The sequence below is a fragment of the Hemicordylus capensis genome, chromosome 4 (assembly GCF_027244095.1).
Source record: "Hemicordylus capensis ecotype Gifberg chromosome 4, rHemCap1.1.pri, whole genome shotgun sequence".
Classification (NCBI taxonomy): Eukaryota; Metazoa; Chordata; class Lepidosauria; order Squamata; family Cordylidae; genus Hemicordylus; species Hemicordylus capensis.
In genome coordinates, this window is record NC_069660.1 from 211,102,956 (window position 1) to 211,121,352 (window position 18,397).

The 18,397-nt window shown below is 43.6% G+C and overlaps 1 protein-coding gene across 1 annotated transcript in view; it reads right to left on the reverse strand.

Moving 5' to 3' along the window:
- LOC128323509 (uncharacterized) overlaps nt 1–18,397 on the reverse strand; it is a 309,256-nt gene that overhangs the window by 5,511 nt on the left and 285,348 nt on the right. Inside the window, exon 21 of the mRNA XM_053246776.1 lies at nt 17,652–17,858. Within this exon, the coding sequence (XP_053102751.1) occupies nt 17,652–17,858 (207 nt within the window). The remainder of the gene's footprint in view (nt 1–17,651; nt 17,859–18,397) is intronic.

Here is an 18,397-nt window from a genome sequence, read left to right on the forward strand (position 1 = left end):
GAGGGACACGGTTTTTACTGATTTACACTTCTCCCAGAAGCATTCTTTGTAATGTGAAAATATGTCCCTAACCCTCTGGAACATGTTTGCACATTAGACATAGCATTTCCAGGGAAAGGGGAAACTGGCAAAAATAGCCCCTTCCATGCTTGAGCATGTGTGCTTCAGAAGCAATCCTTTGGCTGCTGCATATGTGCTTCTTCTTTAACCATATTAGCTACTAGACACTGGAAACAGCATCTCCTACAGCACTGTGGAAATGGCTATAAAAAGTACTGGGAACTGCACCAGTGGATGAATGGCCAGACTGGGTTTGTTGAAGAAATTGATACACAATGCAGAAAGAGAATTTTGAGAAATGGCAACCATTCATGCTCGCTTCTTCTGACAATACCAACATGTTTACAGGCAAATATAACTAATAGCAGAAATGAAGATTAAAATAGTAGGAAGGAAGGAAGGAAGGAAGGAAGACAACCATTTGTCTTGGGTGTTTATGTATTTATGTGAAACAATTGTAGATTATCTTCCTTTTTCTATTATTCACATATTAATAAAAATTGTTCACAGCTTTGGATGAATGCCTGGCTGTGGCTGGGGGCTGGAGAAGTAAGCAGGATCCCATTTCCTTCCACACCCATACCGACAGTTCCTTGATATGTCAACATGGACAGGGCTAATATGTTTTTACATTTGTTACACCTTTTTGTCTAACACTGAGGACAGGCATTGCTTTTCTTTATGGTTTTGTACAGGTTCTCAAATACTGAAACTGAGGTCATGATCCAGCCAAAGTTAGGCAGCTTTAAGCCTCATGAATTTCAGTGAGAGAGACTTAACCATGTGCTCAATTGCCTATTGAAATCAATGGGATTCAAACATACTTAGAATATATTCATGCCCCTGTTTTGTAGCTGGGAATGATTGACATCAGCCCATATAATGAATACTAGCATACATTAAATGCAGTTAATTGCAATAATAATCACTTCACATTTAAATGCTGTAACACATTTGCATACAATAAACTGCAACATGTACAAATATACATATATATCAAATGTGCTATGATATTGGACATAACTTGAATATTAAATTAATTAAAGCCCAAGCTGTTGTTTCTGAAAGTGACTCAGTGGCTGTAACCTTTTAATTAATCCTTCGTCCAAAAGTTCACTTCGCAGTGTAATTATAAAAGTGAGCAAAAATTATAATTGATACATTTTGTCAATTTGTGTAGCTGCAAGGTACTTTTTGAAAAGGTTATATTTTTGTTTAGGTAAACTGAGCTAATATTGCTTAGGTTGTCTTTGATTTTACAGGGTGTATTTTTACCTGAATCAGCAATAAGATATGCTAAATAAATATTACAAACATTCAAATATTTGAAATGTGGGTAAAAATATACTTGGAGTGAGAAGCTACATGAAGTTAGTCATGAAGACTGAAAAAACTGATCCTCTGCCACTTAAAAAAAAAAATCACATGTGAAATGGGCAGAATTAAATATCTTGGCAGATTGATCTTCATTATCTCACATCTTGTGCACTGCTTGCAAAATTCCATTTTCCAAAAGTCAAAGTTCAAATTTCCAAATCTGGCCTTTGAAAGTTTGAGCATTAGAGAATTTTCACATTAGAGTCCAGTTCTTGTAAGGTATGCACATGCTCACACCCCTACATGCACACACTTTACGAAGTACAAGAGGACAGGCTCCTTCCCCAACGAAGTTATAATTTAGAAACAACAGACAAAAGGGAGACCACAGGGAAAGCTGCCACCATGCTGATCTCTCTTCACTTTCATTGGTGCCAATGCACTGCACTGCCTCTTCCTCATCTTCCAATTGGTGAGGAAGGAGACGGGAGGACTAGAATAGCAGGACAGTGAATTCAAAGCGAAGGGGAGAGGAAGAGGCAAAGCAGTCTGGTTCTCTTTCACCTTCCTTCCACCTCCCCACAACGGCCATCTTTGAGTGCTCAGAGGCCATCCATATAATAAGACCACCTCAAGTGGCATGGTGGGCAGGTGGGGCACACAGCAGGCGGGCAGATGTGTTCTCTCTCTCTCCCTCTCCCTCTGGTCGAATTTGGGCATAACATGAAACCAGAAGTTGACGAACCCACGGTTTCAATTTGAAACAGTGAATTGCATCACAGATGTTCGTCCAACTGCGGTTCGGCAGCTTCCAGTTTCAGGGAAGACTGGCCTCTACCTGCTCTTGGCTGTTGAGGCTGTATCCCAGACAGCTGTGTATCACCAGTCTGAGGGCAGGGTGTCAGCACATTATCTGAACAGCCACCACTGGCCACGATTCCAAAGGGGGCATGTTAATTGTGCTCAGCTCACTCCAGCTTCACCAGCTAGCCTCCTCGGGCTGATGACCATTTAATCCCTTCCTCACTGTACTCACAGCTATGTTACTGTAATAAAACTGCAGCAGAATATTGAATCATGGGTTAAATACTTGACAGCAGAGGGGCACATCCTCATAGGGAAGGGATGGGGTGGACACAAGCAGGGGCCCTGTGTGATTTGAAATTCCGTGCATTTTGCTGGATGAGAGTGGTGGGGTGGGAGGCCTGGGGGAGGGTTGCTTTCCATTCCCTCTCCATGACTGCCAAAGAAATCAGCTTTCCCTCTCTCTGTACCCTCTGCTCTCAGAACCTGGGGACCCATTGGCCGACACACCTCCAGCTTATACAAAAGCAAGCCCTCCGTGCACTATATACCCCCAGCTCAGTCTGTGCTGTTCACAGCGAGTCTTGGTGTTGGGTGGTGGATTCCATGCCTTTCCCTGCCTCATCCAAACCCCCAAACCACTCATCACCCTCCCTGCCACTGGCCAAAGGATCCCATGTCTTCCTGTGACCCATCCAACCCCTCCACCCCCACACACTTTTTGCCCTTGCCACCACTAGCCAGGTGTGAGGGGGAAGCTCCACACTTGCAGTTGGAAAGAAACAGAATGGCTTACTAAAAATGTTTCACTATATTTGGCATTAACATGCTGGCAGACCTTTTATTAGTAAGGTGGGGACAGGTGTTTGAAACCACTGATCCCGCTGTTGCCACAGGTACAGGTGATGGCTCTATGCTAGCATCAATGATTTAAAGGGCGGTGCACCATTCCAACCCCACACGCCTGCATAAGAACAGCCCTGCTGGATCATGCCCAAGGACCATCCAGTCCAGCATCCTGTTTCACACGGTGGCCCACCAATCCTATGCCCATGCCGTCTCCAGTTCTCCCTTTCTCCTACCCCGCCCTCCAAAGGGGCTGGAGAATTTCAACAGGCTGCCTGTGGGGACATACCAGCTTTTCACCAGCCTTCACCCTCCCCACCCAGATTCCTGCATCTCCCTATGCATGTCTTGCTAAAGCAGCTCTCACCACCTGTGCCCCGCTTCTGCCATGAATGACCCTCAGGACCTCGGGAGCCCCCAGCACAGCATCCCCACCCCCACCAGGTATCCCTCTGCCACTGCCCTCACCCTCTGGATGGGTCCACAGGCTCTTCCAGCAGGACATCTTCCCTTGACTCATATATGTTGTGAAGGAAGCAGCAGGCCATGATCACCTTCAGCACAAGATCCTCCTCCACATCCAGCAAGGTGTAGAGGGAGCGCCACTGAGCCTTCCACTCTTGAACACCTCCACCACAATCTTCACTCTGCTGTCCCTGTGATTGAAATTCCTCTCCAAGGCATCTCTGTGTGAGAGATAGGGGAGTGACCATTCACTCCTGTAGGCTGTATCCTGGGTCCTTGGATATCACCATCTTCACCTGTGGACCACCAACCTCCACAGATACGACGTTTACCCAGGAACCATTGCAGAATTTGGGGTTTTGGCCATGTCGGCTTCCACCTGACACCCCTACATAAATGTCCATGAACTGGACCGTAGAGTCCACCACACCATGCAGAGTCATGGTATAGTAGTGCTTCCACCTGAAGTACTTATCATGGCATCGGGGAGTGCGCGCTAAAATCACCATGTGTTTGCTGTCTATACAGTCAAGGACACCTGGGATCCCCTTCTCCTGGAACCCTGACATCACATCCTGTGGGTTGCCCACATGGATCACATCCTCCAGGAATATTTCCACCACTTCCTTGACTTCCACAGACGGTGGATCTTCCAACTAGAAACAGGTTGCTCATAAACAGGAAGTTCATGTTGGAGGCCAGCTTTTAAATGCAGCGCATCAGAGTGTCCTGCTGGTGGAGCATAGGTTCCATTTCACTTGCCAGGAAGTCGAAGGTCATTCAAGACATCCTGAAACTGTCCTGAAAGCACTCATCATCACACTCATCCGCGTCCTCCATTGACCTCCAGGTGCTGTCATATCTTGGCAGCACCCACCTCCTTTCTGCCATCTACTTTTCCTGAAGGACACTCTTCCCAAAGGCAGAGGAGAGGGTCACCAAACGTCTCCAGATTGTTTCGACAGCTGCCCTGGAGTGCACTATCAGCCCCTTGAATCTCCTGGAGACTGCAAAGAATCTTGCACCCTCCAGGCTGGAAGCTTCTGCATTCATGTGCCCCAAACTCCCCAGTACCCGCAGCAAGCGGCTCCTTTGCTGGGCTGTGTATCTTGCTTCCTCCTCCATGGTGCTGAGGACCATCTACATCATGGTGTGGACTGCAATGCTGGGTGCTGTGCCTGCCATGGCAAAGCTTTTCCTCTCTTGCTGGTGATGGTGCACACCCTTGTGAGAGCTTGAATTGCACATGCCACCCACTCGAGGCAACCAGGTGGTGGTGGATGGGAGTGCTTGATCACCTAACTTGCACAGCCGCTGGAAGAAAGGGGCGGTGATCCGGGCGGGGGGGGGGGGAGGGAGCTACCATTCTTTGTGTCTTGCCTGGGGTATAGTTTCAGCCAGCTGTTTTGGGGGCTGCCACATCCTCCTCCTCACTCTATACCCTTAAGGCATGTGTGCATGGCCCATTTTTGACCCCCTCCTAGCACACCCTACCTGGTTATTGGAGGTCCCTAACCCTCTTGTTTATAGCAGTGTATGGGTCCCCACTCTACCCCACATACCAAGAACCAGGACCTTGGCATATTCTCTCTTGATGTTCCAGCAGTTCATATGCCAATGAATTCATCCAAGCAAGGCTACATTACCTCCAGCACTAGGCTATCTCATCACTTTCAGTGCTATCAAATTTGGATTTCAGTGGAAGCCCTTGCCCCCAGGGCCAGTGCTAAGAGTTCTGGCACCCCCTACAACCTATAAATCACCCCCCCCCCTAATTTTTTAAAAACTGTGAGCGGAATGAGTTTTGTTCTGGGCAGCAGTATCAAGGCAATGTGTGCACATGTGTATTATTATGTGCTACTATAGATAATAAAACATATGCACGCACACCAACACACACACACTCTAGAGACATGAAAGTCGTTCTCCGGCCAGGTCAGGAGGTTCCTCCTTGCTCCTCAACTCAAATGCCCAACTCCCAGCATCAGCCTCTGACGTGCTGCAAAAATCGGATCTGTTGACCTCCTGGACCTCCCTATCCCTGGAGGCTGGGTTGCGTAGGAGGTGGGGTTCAGCTCTTCCAACCCCTTTCATTGGGGAATTAGCAGCCATGAAGTGAAAGAGACCGATTACTTCCTTTCACCCAGCTTCTCTCCCTGTCCTCAGAAGCAACTGGAGGATCCAGATATCTTTTCTACTTGGGGCAGAAAATGCACTGCCCACCCAGAAAAAAGGCATTTTGCTGTGTGCATCACCCCTTCCCCATGGATTGCTCCCCACCCGTCTCTCTGTGCTTCTCTCTCTGAAGCACAGAGTGCCTCCTCAGAATTTGCTGTGATGAGTTGCTTCAAGGACAACACAGGACTGACTTGCACACATGCAAGCACCTACCAATCAATCAGCTGAGAGCCAGGGGACTGTCGTGGGAGGGAGTCTGGAGGCCAGGTCTACCCACCATAGCCCTCTATGGGTAGACCCGGCCTCCGCGCCTTTTGCCATTTGCACCAGGAGACCCTGATTCTTTCTCTTGCCCCCTCCATCGCCCCTCCAGCCCAACCCCATTCCTGGTCTTAATTTTCAACTTTCCCTGGCTGAGCCAGCCCCAGCCTTGCCTACCGGCATAGGAGGTTGCCCTCTACCCACTCACACCATGGCTCCCTCTAGTTCAGGCAGGCAGGGAGGAAGGAAAGGGGAATAAAAAAAGACCAAGTCCAACCTGGAGGCCTGTGGCAATGGCCACCTAAGGCTAGGCCAGCCCTCTGAAGTTCGGAGGCCAGGTCTACCCCAACAGCCATCTATGAGTGGACCAGGCTTCTGCCTGGCAGTTAGACCAGGCCTCCACTCCCTTTGCTGGCTGTGCCAGGATTCTTTTTCCTGCTCCTGCTCCCACCACCGCCCCACAGCCCAACCCCCTTCCCGAGCTCGGGGACAGTGGCAGTGCAGAAAGGTGCACTGCCACCTGGTGCAGAAAGTATGTGACTTAGGGCTTTCCTGAGAATGATCAACTATAACCATTGACAGTCTGCATTTCTATATGCACAGCCCCAGAAGAATCAGTGGCTATCTGTAAGATATCTAGTCCATAATATTCATAGTAACATTTCATATCCAAATAGAGTGAGTTGCTTTCAAAATAAAACATTGAGTAATTTGCTTATTTTTCCCATAGGACGTTCACCAGCCACTAATGTGTAAGTTATTCAAGACTAGAACAGTTTTATATGTCATTACCAGGTCCGAGAACAATGCACAAAAGAGTGCAGCCCCTTCACTGTATAAAAGTACATTTTGCTCAAACAGCCACAAAATATTCAGTGCTTCTAAGATTAAATATCTGAATATTGCTTCTGAAGGAACAGCTGTCATCTTAAATCTAAAGTCTAGTTTGTTTACCGTTTGTATTTTATATTTGTTAGGAAATGACACCAAATGGCAATAACATCGTGGGAAATGTTCTACTGGGGAATATACATGCCCTTTGGATACAGTGTACATATCTTTATACATAATGCCAGTATATTTTCCCTAGAATTATGTTAAATATGTAAAAAGCCTTTCCCCATAAAGGTAAAAATGTTAGATGATTCCAAGCTATAATTTAGCATTAGTGTCAAGATTGTTTCGGAAAATAAGCTACAGTTACCGCTTCATTCTTTTTAAGTGTCACTCAGCATACCATATCTGATCTTGCATTCCAAATAAGCCTAGATGATTTTATTCACTTTTCAAGACGTACACGAGAGCTTAAGCATCATTCTCAGCATATGGATGGATGTAAACGGCTCCACAAAGTAATAGGTTAGTTACCTAAACTGTCTGATCTGATTACCACTCGCTTCATTTCAAGCAATTGTGGTACGGGGCGGGGGTGGGGAGGATCTCCCTTTCATCTTCTGTGTTTAGAGTGCTTCAGTCTTGATTTTTCTTTTTTACTAGATAAAAATCATGCTGTTAAAAAAGTTTCTGTGCAATGTTAAGCATTACTTACCCTTTAATAAGAAACTGATTTCTTGTTGAGTTAAACTGATTTATCTTTGCCCTCTTAATAAGAAACCAACTCTGTCAGCAGAAGCTGAGATAAAAATCACTGTGTTGGTAGTGTTATCACTATAGAGACGGCAACAGATCTCCAGTATTAACTCCTTTGTGCATGACTTCAAAATGCATTTAAAATGCTAAAACTCAATCCATTCCAGAACCAGACCATTAGTGAATGAGGAACAGCATGAAAAAATGATTTGCTTTTTTGGAAGGAGATCCTGTTGCGGCCTATGCCTGGAAGACCCTCGAGCACACCTAGGTGGTATCACTTCCCTCTTCTTTCAAATGCCTTCTGAAAACCCCATGTTTTCATTAACCCTGCTACTTGACTCCTCCGTCCTTGTCTCCAACTGAAATTGTTCATGTCGACAATAAACAGACAAATATGATGAATAGAATAAACTATTATTGTACATGTGTGGTAGAAACACGCAAAATTGAGACTCTCCAGGATACGCCAGAGGGTTCCAAAACTGGACTTGAGATGTGAAAGAGAAAGCTAGATCCTGGCCCAAGTGACAGGGACTTTGAGGAGGGAGAAGTGGAGGAATTAGAGGGAACGGGCCTTAGGAATCTTTGTCACAAGAACTTTGACACACAGCTTTTAGGCTTAGGAGCCTTGGGTGCCCAGGTCCTAGACGACAGCAGCTCTTTCCCACAGCTGACACAGGTACAGCAGTCCAAAGAAAAAGAGACTGGAAATACCATAAGAGCCAAACTGGAGTTAATAATGCCATTCTATGGCCGCCTTCGCACATAACAGCAAACATACCAGAGGTTTAAAATTGTGCTAGTCTGAATACAGAAAACTGAGGTTTCGTCACCCAACTTTGGGTCATCTTTTGCCCCTAAACCTGAATTGTCACCTCAGGTCTGTAGTGAGTTTCACCACCAAAACCTCAGGTTTGAATGCAGCATCATGTCATCCAAATTCCACCATCATGTTCTAGCCAGGGTTGAAGGTAGGAAGCTCCTCCCCCTCTTCTAACGAATTGGCTACCACAGCTGTCCATTCCATGCATGAAGCCAGTGCCTCCCCCCCTGCAGTCTCCTACACTGCATATCAAATAGCCAGGGAGCACATGTTGGTGGTGGAGGAGGGAAACTGCAGGTCTGGTGGACAAAGGGTTTGCCGTTACATGCGAAGGATTCCCCAGATTATAGAAGGTAGCCTGGCAGCATGTATTCGGGCGGGGGGGGGGGGGAAGCACAATAAACTTTGTTTACTGTAAACTCCCTTACAGTAAGCTCCCTTACAGTAAACACAGAGCCAGATACTGTTGGTGATGAATACATTGGGTAATTGTACTGAAGGTTGTTTAGCCTTCATAAAGAAGGGGCTAGCCTTGTGACAGGCCTTTAAAGGTGGCTTTATACTTCAGATAGGATTGCCATTTGTCCTACCGTGAAGCAGGGAGGAACAGGCCAGGTAGCAGTTTGTGGGCCTGTTCTCAAGGACAGCAAACATGGACATCTGCGGGGGGGGGGGGGGGAGTTTCCCCCCCGCCAAGATCCAGTCATAATTGAAAAGAGGGGCAGCTCCATCCCCTTCCCCATCCTCCACAGTCAACGCTGGATGGGGGCTACAAAAGTTCAGAGTCAGTGCTGAACAAAGCACCGACTGCCCAGGATGGGGAGGGAGATAAAGCTGCCCCTCTTCCCAATACTGGCCATGCCTCCATGTGTCTGATGTTGACACAGGGGGTGTGGATATTCCATTTAAGGCCCCAGGGGCCACCAGTGGGAGTTTGCCCCCCCCACACACACACAAAAAGGTCCCGTGGACACCCATGGTAGCAGAGCAGCTCATCCAGCACCCTCCCCATGAATGGCTAGCCGAGAACAGTGTTCTTTTTTGCCTCATCCACTTGCTTCCTTTTTTATTAGGAAGGGGGAGATATTTGAAAGAAGGAAGGAACTGGGTGTGTTAAAAGGGAAAGGGGAGGGAAGGAAGAAGCACTATTTGGAGCTCCACTTCAGGCAGCAAAATGTAATGAGACAGCACTGCACCACATGGACTCATGTGTAAGACACAGGCTGAAATGGACTGACGGACTGACATCCCATTGGAATATGGAACAAAGGCGGAGGTGTACCTATGTAATTTTATAGCCTGGACCTAAAGGCTTTTGGAGGCCCCACAGTATTTTTAACACATTTTAAACATGACCACTTCACCCAGAACAGACTAAAAAGAATTTGGGGGGGCCCACAGTGGGTGTGGAGACCCTGAACTTCTACCTGTATGTCCAGGGGTAAGAACGCCTCTGAGCAAAGCATGGAGGTCCAGAGCTCCAGCTCACTGAGAGATCCAGCTCATTGGTCTAGTTTTGCAAGAACATATTTTTAGACTGTGGCTAAAAAAAACCCAAAACAAAACAAAAAACAGATTGGCATTTTCTTATTGGTTTATGCAATATTCTTTGTTGTGCTATTTGGCCATAAGGGCCCACACTTGTTTATGTTAGGGTACCCCTTCAATTTCTTCCTAGTATGTATTCAGGAACACAAGCTGAAAGCAAATCTCAAAACTTCCATTGTAGTTCTAAGTCTAGGATTATAATTCTTTCTATATCAAAATGCACGCAAAATAAAATAGAGGACATTCTATTGACAATTGTTTTGAATATGAAAATCAGACTCCATCTGACTTCTACTTCTACTTCAGCAGCATGATTTCATTGAAGATAGTAATATATTCAAGCTGAATAAACATAATTAAGGCAACTGGTGTTTTTTCCTTTTTTATGATGAGGAGGTAGTTGCTATTTGTATGATCAAACATTTTTTCTTAGCTGCCTGATGCTCAATAATTCTTTGACCACAAGATGGTCATATTTGACTAATGTGCAAGTGAAGAGCTTGTTGCTTGTGTAATAAAACCATTACGGCTGCTTACTACTTCTTCTGAAGTACCGTTCCCACTGGAAGCGGCAGAATAATTATTTTCTCTAAGATTGTTTCATAATAAAATGCATAGTTTAAAATGGTAGACAAATGATGGCCAAAGCAATAACTAAGGCTGCAGCCTCAGAAAAGATTTCCAATCCAAGAAGCACCTGTGCCATTCACAGGACATAAAAGGAAAGTTAAAGAAAAATCCTTTTAAAAATCCTTTTAAAATTAAAGTTGTGAAAGACTACTCCCAATGTGTCATGTGCATGCTGCCCTCAGAGTGAAAATGAAACATTACAGCCTGTCCAACTGCTTCACCCAGTCACAAATGGAGGAGGAGGGAGGAGGAAGAGGGAGGAAGAGGAGAAGGAAAGGATAGCAAGGGTTCAGGGTCCAACCGAGCTGCTGGATCTGTAATTGAGCTCTATCAGATTTTGACTGTTGGAGGCTCCCTGTTATTGTGATGGAACTCCCTCCAACAATTTCCAACAGAGGGCATGTTGGGTCCAATATGTTTCTCAGACAACACAGCCCTAGAATCTACTTCATCTTCTAATGCCATTATGTTGTGAGTTTCTCTGTCCCAGCCAGTGACAGCCAATGATATGCACTAGGGGAAAATACACAGCATAATGACATCGAGATTTGGGCTAAGTTGTACTGGAATTTAAGGAGAAGGACATTTATTATGGGGCTTCTGACTTGGGTGGCAGGCAGACCCAGGTTTCCAATCACCCTTAATTCTTCCCTAACATGCTAGACTAACCTCATCTGATAGGTATGAAATATAAAATATGTCCTACAACCTGAGTACTAGTCTACTCCCACTAATATACCATTTCAGATTATTCATCATAGGAGAAAACTGTGGTCTGGCCAAACACAAACAGAAACACACAAACACCCCTAGGTGGAGAGCCAGTATGGAAAGCAAGTAGAGTGTTTGGTTGCGGATGCGTGAGGCCTAAACTCTTCAAATAGCCACTCAGCTGTGCGGCTGACTGAGTGGTGATGGGTAAGTCACCATCTCCTTGCCTCACAAACTTCACAGGATTGTTCTGAGTATACAATAGGGCTTTCTGTTTTTTGGAAGAGGCGAGGGATCCCAATATAAGAAATAAATATTTGCTACTAATGTTTAATTATCATACAGTTATCATATAACACTAAGAATATGCTAGGAATAGACTGTGGCTACCTTGGATATCTCAAAAGGAAATGTCTTTGGAATGCCATTGAAAACAATGGAAGCTCTGTGTCACAAGTAGGCACACATTTCAGAGTCATTGTACAACTGCACTCCTGGGCAACGCTTCCAGGGCTAGATTTTATGCGTACAGCTGCCCCAGTGGAAGGGAAATGCCAGCTTTAGGCTGTGCATCATGTCAGCTAATGAAAACAAAAATGAAAAGAGAACTCAGTGGCAGAACTGAACTGTTAAACTTTAACTTGAAAAGCAGCCTGTCAGCAATTCCCTTTGCCTCCTCATATTGTGAACGATGCAATGGTACTCATGCATTTAAAATAAATAGCCTATAAAATGCTGACACATTGTTGTTCAAGAAGAAGTTCTACTTCAGATGAATTTATCATACCATGCACTACAGGAATAGGCAAAGTTCTTATACCTAAGTTTTAATAACAACAAAAAATATTGATATTCCTCTTATAGTTGAACACCACAACTTCTGCTATTACCGCTTCTCCTCCCTTCCCCATTCTCTCCTCCTAATCTCCTCACAATTAACTCTTTTCACTCCTCTGAAAGCTCATTGTTTCTCCTCCCTCATCTCAAGCTATCATTCATGTTGGGCAAGAAAAAAACAAAACAGGGCAACACAAGAGGAGAGCTGCACAGAAAAAAAGACTAAGCAAGGGCATAATCTTATAAAAATATTTGCAATTAAATCCTGTTTAAATCAGTGGGACACAGACTACTCTTGACTAAGGCCTGGTCTGCAGCAGCATGAGATGGTAGCATGCTGAGATACTAAATCAGGCGGTACTATTTCCAGGTGGGGCAAATAACATGTTTGAATTCTTCCTTGAATTAAAAACTCCCTGCAAATAATAATTTTAAAAAACCAGTGCAGCAGGCAGGAGGCTAGGTTAGAACCTTTCTCCCTTATGTGCTAGTTACTATGGGAATCAAGGGGTTAGGGGGAATGCAGTTGCAAATGCACCTCAAAAATAAGGGGGGGGGGAGTTGAAGGCACTAACTAAATCACCAGGAATCACCAGGAGTCACTAACAACCACCAAGAATCACTCAGAAGAATGAGCAGATTGAACCTCAGGAAATAGGAAGGGAAAAATTGGAACCACCAAAAATGTGGCTCCTAATCCTTACCTCTGCTTCTTCCCCCCTCCCTCCTCAGAATCTCTCTCTCTCTCTCTCTTCCCTCCGCTTCTCTCCCTCTCTTTCTCTCCTCCATCTCTCTCTCTTCTCCAGATCCATCTCCTTCCCACTTCTCATGACCCCAATCACATGACAGCTCATGCATACTCAAGTCATGGTAGGAAAGACCACCTACAAAAATCAATTTGTGTACACTTAAAAGCATGTAAGACAAATCCATGGTTGGTGAGGGATGATGGTATAGACCTGACCTCATTATATGCAGGTGTTTTTTTAAAAAAAAAAAAATACATTCAACTGTCTGTGGTTTCTGGGTGGCAATGAACTCTGAGGTCATTTCCGGCCACCATTTTGCTGAATGGAGCCATTTTGTGGCTTTTTTGTAGCAGCAGCACCAGCAGCAGCAACAACAACAATAACAATGAAATTCCATGATTTTTCACAGAAAATTGTTTGAATTGGGAGTTTATGGGGACATTGCTGGACAGCTGGAGACCCGAAGAGCACAGTACAACACATTATTTCTATTATTTCTGCTTTTTCTGCCCTAGATTCACCTCCATGAATCTAACTCCCCAATCCTCATTGCCTCAAGCTCTTGTTTTCCGCTATTTCTTTATCCACAGAAATAGGTGGGAATGCAACACCTGTATTTCATTCTACCACAGCATTTTGCAATGTGTACAGATCTAGCCCAAAGGCCCCAAATCCCACTCCAATGTGTTTGATGTGACTTAGACACAAGTAGCTTTTTCTGGATTAGGCTTTAGGTTATTTATTCTAAATGCATTTTTAGGATACTTCATTTTAAAAGGATACAACACATTGTATCCAAAAAATGTTAACAAAAATGAAATCAGTATATGGAAAATATATTAATAATCAATACTCTTATTATTTTGTAACATCTATGGTGGCTGATCTAAAACATTTTTTATCCCACATTTTAGTTTTTGGGGTAAAAGTTTTCAAAGGACTTGTAAGTCTTGGAATAAAAAATGAATACGACAAAATACAAACATATAAACAACATTAAAACAGGAAAACAGAATAATTACTTCAACGGCTAACACAACAGAATAATGATATCAGCAGTCAGGTGTATCTAAAAGCCTGAGTAAATAAAAACATCTTAGCCCAGCAGCTAAAAACCATTCCTCCCTGAGGAGATTATTCCAAGCACGACTGAAAAGCCTGTCTCTGTTACCACCACCTAATCTCTGCTAGTGGCAGCACCTGGAGAAGGACAGAAGATGGTTATTATAATAATCAATTAGATTCATCAAGGAGAAGTCAGGTATTCAGTGAAAAGATGTGTCTTGCTTTCCCCCCCTGGTTGCCTATCAAAAACTGTAATTCTTCATGCCATATCATTAATTATATTAAAGGTACTAGAATAATCCAATAATGACAGTTTGCAACCACGTACATTTTCTAATATCGAACACCCTCAAAGGTAATTTATCTTACAACAGATGTTTTACTTTTTAAAAAAGCTTTACTGTTCCAGAAGCAGATAATTGAATCTAAAAGGCTCTCAATACTATATGCTACAGATAAAACAAAAGTATATAATACAGTGTCCATGACTATGCCCTCCATACATCCCAGTCCTAGCTATTCTACTCCCTTAAATCCTTGGGTGTCTAGAAAAGGGGCAAGAGGAAGCAGTTGCTACCCCCCCCCCCGGATTGAGCCAATTCCCATTTAATTTAATGGGGCATACTCCCAGTAAGGGAGGTATCAATCTATCATCTTTATTACAGTCATAGACCAGCAAAAAATGCAGGGGATGATTACACAGTACAAAGTATAATGCATAACGATATGTTAAAAGGTCTAAGGAGGCATTAAAAGGCATTTAAACGCATAAAAGGGCATAAAATAATATTAAAAGGCATACAAGACCTAAAGGTATAAAAGGCATTAACAAGGGATAAAAGGCACAAAAAGGCGTAATTGCTTAAAAGCCTAAGTGATAAATACAGCGAGATTATATTATATATAAAGAGTGCAAAGCTATAGTGCAAAAAAGTGGGAAGAGCTTAAGTCTTTCAGATGGTGTGCTGTGTTTAATGAATGCATTAGAGTACACAAGAGCCAGCAGGAGGTCAGGCTAAGGCTGCTTGGACCCACTGCTTGCCAGCGTCCAATGGATTTTGGACATTGCCGCACAGAACCTTGCAACTCTGTATGTAATAGCGGGCTCAGAGTCAGAAAGGAGCATAGAGACATAGATGATATTATAGTATTATTTCTTGTTTACACAGTCAGACAGGTGTTATTGACTGGTTGTTTTATCCAGACATCGAGTCCTTCCCAAGGACCTGGGATGGCTGAATTTTATTATCGTTGCTGTTATTATAGATATCGTCGCAGAATATAGGCTGTTCCCAGTAAAGTTGCTTTTTGTAATTGGATGATGGTGATTTCTGTGGCCCCTATGGTGTTGAGGTGCTCTTCAAGGTGTTTTGGAATTGCACCTAGGATGCCAATTACCACTGGGATTATTTTGGTCTTTTTCTGCCACAGCCTTTCAATTTCAATTTGTAGATCTTTGTATTTTTTTTCTATTTCTTTTTCTTCTATTCTGCTATCCCCTGGTATTGCTATATCGATTATTTTAACTTGTTTTTCTTTCTTCTCGACTACAGTTATAGCTGGTGTATTGTGTGGCAGATGTTTGTCTGTTTGTAGTCGGAAGTCCCATAATATTTTTGCATCTTCATTTTCGACAACTTTTTCAATTTTATGGTCCCACCAATTTTTGGCTACAGGTAGCTTGTATTTAAAAATACAATTATTATATTTGTATTTAAAAATACAATTGTATTTAAAAATTGTATTTGTATTTAAAATTACATTAATAATAATAATAATAATAATAATAATAATTCTTCAATTTCTATACTGCCCTTCCAAAAAGGTTTACACAGAGAAATAACAAATAAATAAGATGGATCCCTGTCCCCAAAGGGCTCACAATCTAAAAGAAACATGACACCAGCAACAGTCACTGGAGGTACTGTGCTGGTAGTGGATAGGGCCAGTTACTCTCCCCCTGCTAAATAAAGAGAATCACTGCGTTAAAAGGTACCTCTTTGCCAAGTTAGCAGGGGTAATGTGCTGGATACTTGCATGGCAATGGGTGGATAAAGGAAGAGCAAATAGCAATAGCAATAGCAATAGCACTTACATTTATATACCGCTCTATAGCCGGAGCTCTCTAAGCGGTTTACAATGATTTAGCATATTGCCCCCAACATTCTGGGTACTCATTTTACCGACCTCGGAAGGATGGAAGGCTGAGTCAACCTTGAGCCCCTGGTCAGGATCGAACTTGTAACCTTCTGGTTACAGGGCGGCAGTTTTACCCCTGCGCCACCAGGGGCTCCAAATGTCTCTGTAATACACACAGTGAAGTAGGACATGCTCAGTTGTTTCAATCTGCCCAGAGCCGCAGGGGCATTGTCACTCTGCAAGTGGAATCTTTCTGAAATGGCCTTCTAGCACAGCTAGAAGGGAGGGCATGGCAACGTGCCAAGGTGAATGCCTTCCTATGTTTTGGGACTTCCAATTGAGTAAGATATGTTGTCAGGGAAGGTAAATATGTAAGACATTCATTGATGAAAAATTTCGGGACCCTGCTTATATCGTTTTGGCACATAAGGGGGGTATTGAATTGCTGGCTTTGACTCCCCCGCCCACCGGGAAATGTCCTGTGGATGCACATGCTTAAATCTCAGTATTAGGAAGAAGGGAGTTCTAATGCCACCCTACTATTCTACCCCGCCGCAGCAGTTTGACTTGGCTCACTCCTCTTTCTGGGAGTCTGAGCCAGCCATCTTCTCTCCTCCTCGGCCTCCCTATCCATTTCCTGAAATAGTCACCAGCATTGTTGACAGTCAGGTGCTTGCATGTGCGAAGTGTGTAATGTTTCCTTTTCCAGATTAACATCTCACAATACTTCTCCCTCTTGCTCTCCTAGCCACATTACTATAGCAATGCAACTTGCTCTGCCTATGCTATGGAATAGCAATAGCAATAGCACTTACATTTATATACTGCTCTATAGCCGAAGCTCTCTAAGCGGTTTACAATGATTTAGCATATTGCCCCTCAACATTCTGGGTACTCATTTTACCAACCTCAGAAGGATGGAAGGCTGAGTCAACCTTGAGCCCCTGGTCAGGATCGAACTTGTAACCTTCTGGTTACAGGGCGGCAGTTTTACCACTGCGCCACCAGGGGCTCTTCAAGAGATGGCCGTCTCTTCTTGCCTGGCTCGCCTCCATCCTGACCCTTGTTTTGCTCTTTCCAGGAGACTTGCCTGACCATGGCTGCTTCCGACAAGAAGGGAACACCACATCATATTTCTCTTTGCTCCTTTTAAAAGCTGTTTAATACTTTTTGTTGCCATCATATCCGTGGAGCCTCTACTTTGCTGTTCTGAAGCCTGTTGCCACAGCTGCTAGGTGCTCACCACCTGGGTCCAAGGTCCCTCTGGGTCCTTCTCTGTGCTGGGGCTTGATGTAATAGATCTGAAGTCATTACTTCATGCATCACTCAGATGATGTGCAACACCTTGACATCAGCTCCACCATCACCAGAAATATTTGTAGAAGGAAAATGAGAAGAAAAGGACAGCTCTGAAGTGCTCGAGTTATATGTTGTTCCTTGGCAACTCTTAATATGTATTAATGAAAGGTAATGGCTGACTATGGAGATTGGTTTGTATGGAATGCTATGAAGTTGCTAACTGGTTCAGAAATCTCAGGGCAATGTGACTGTGATTACATTGAACAATGGCTGTGGTTGGATCTGGCTGTAAAAACACCATTGCACTAACAGATGTTTTGACATACCTCAATAATAGCACCATTGGGCAGTCTCAGGAAGTGTCTGTAGAGTTCTTGGAAGCCACCAAGATGGACAGTATATATAGCTACATGAACTGTGGTGCCTTGCAAGTTTCCAATATATTTCCAGGTTTCACCTTGATGATGGAGGTCACTTCTGGAGACATCAGGCTTGTTTGCGTGGTCTTTCCAGATATAATCATAGACTACAACCTAGTGAGACATAGACTTTCTGGTTAATTGATTTCCAGCAAGAGCTTAGCTAATGTTCAATTATTTTATAGTAACTGAATGAACTAAACTTTTACAATAAGTATGCACAGCAAAAAACCTAATCACTTTCAGTATACTTGCAAAATCTATGCTGTATGTCGGTGTGCTTCAGAAAAAATCCTGACGCTATCAAGGCAAACATATGCCAGCTTCTGAGTGAAATCAGTGTGTAATTCTGAAGTTAAAACATGTTGCTTGAATGCATTTCAATACTCAAATTATAGCAGGAAATTGAAAATGATTTTTTTGCAAAATTGTAAATCTCATATTCACTTTTGGATGTTATAAACCATCACCAGCCTTGCAGGATATCAGTTTAGAACGTGAATCTATAATGTGTATTTTTAAAGTGTTGGGATAAATAAAAGAACTTGACTTTTCTTATGAGAACTGAATTTTGAAGGCACAGTATGCACAAATCAATCTGTGATAATATTCAAGCTTTTAGAAATGTGGATGGACATTTAAGCTCAACTTTT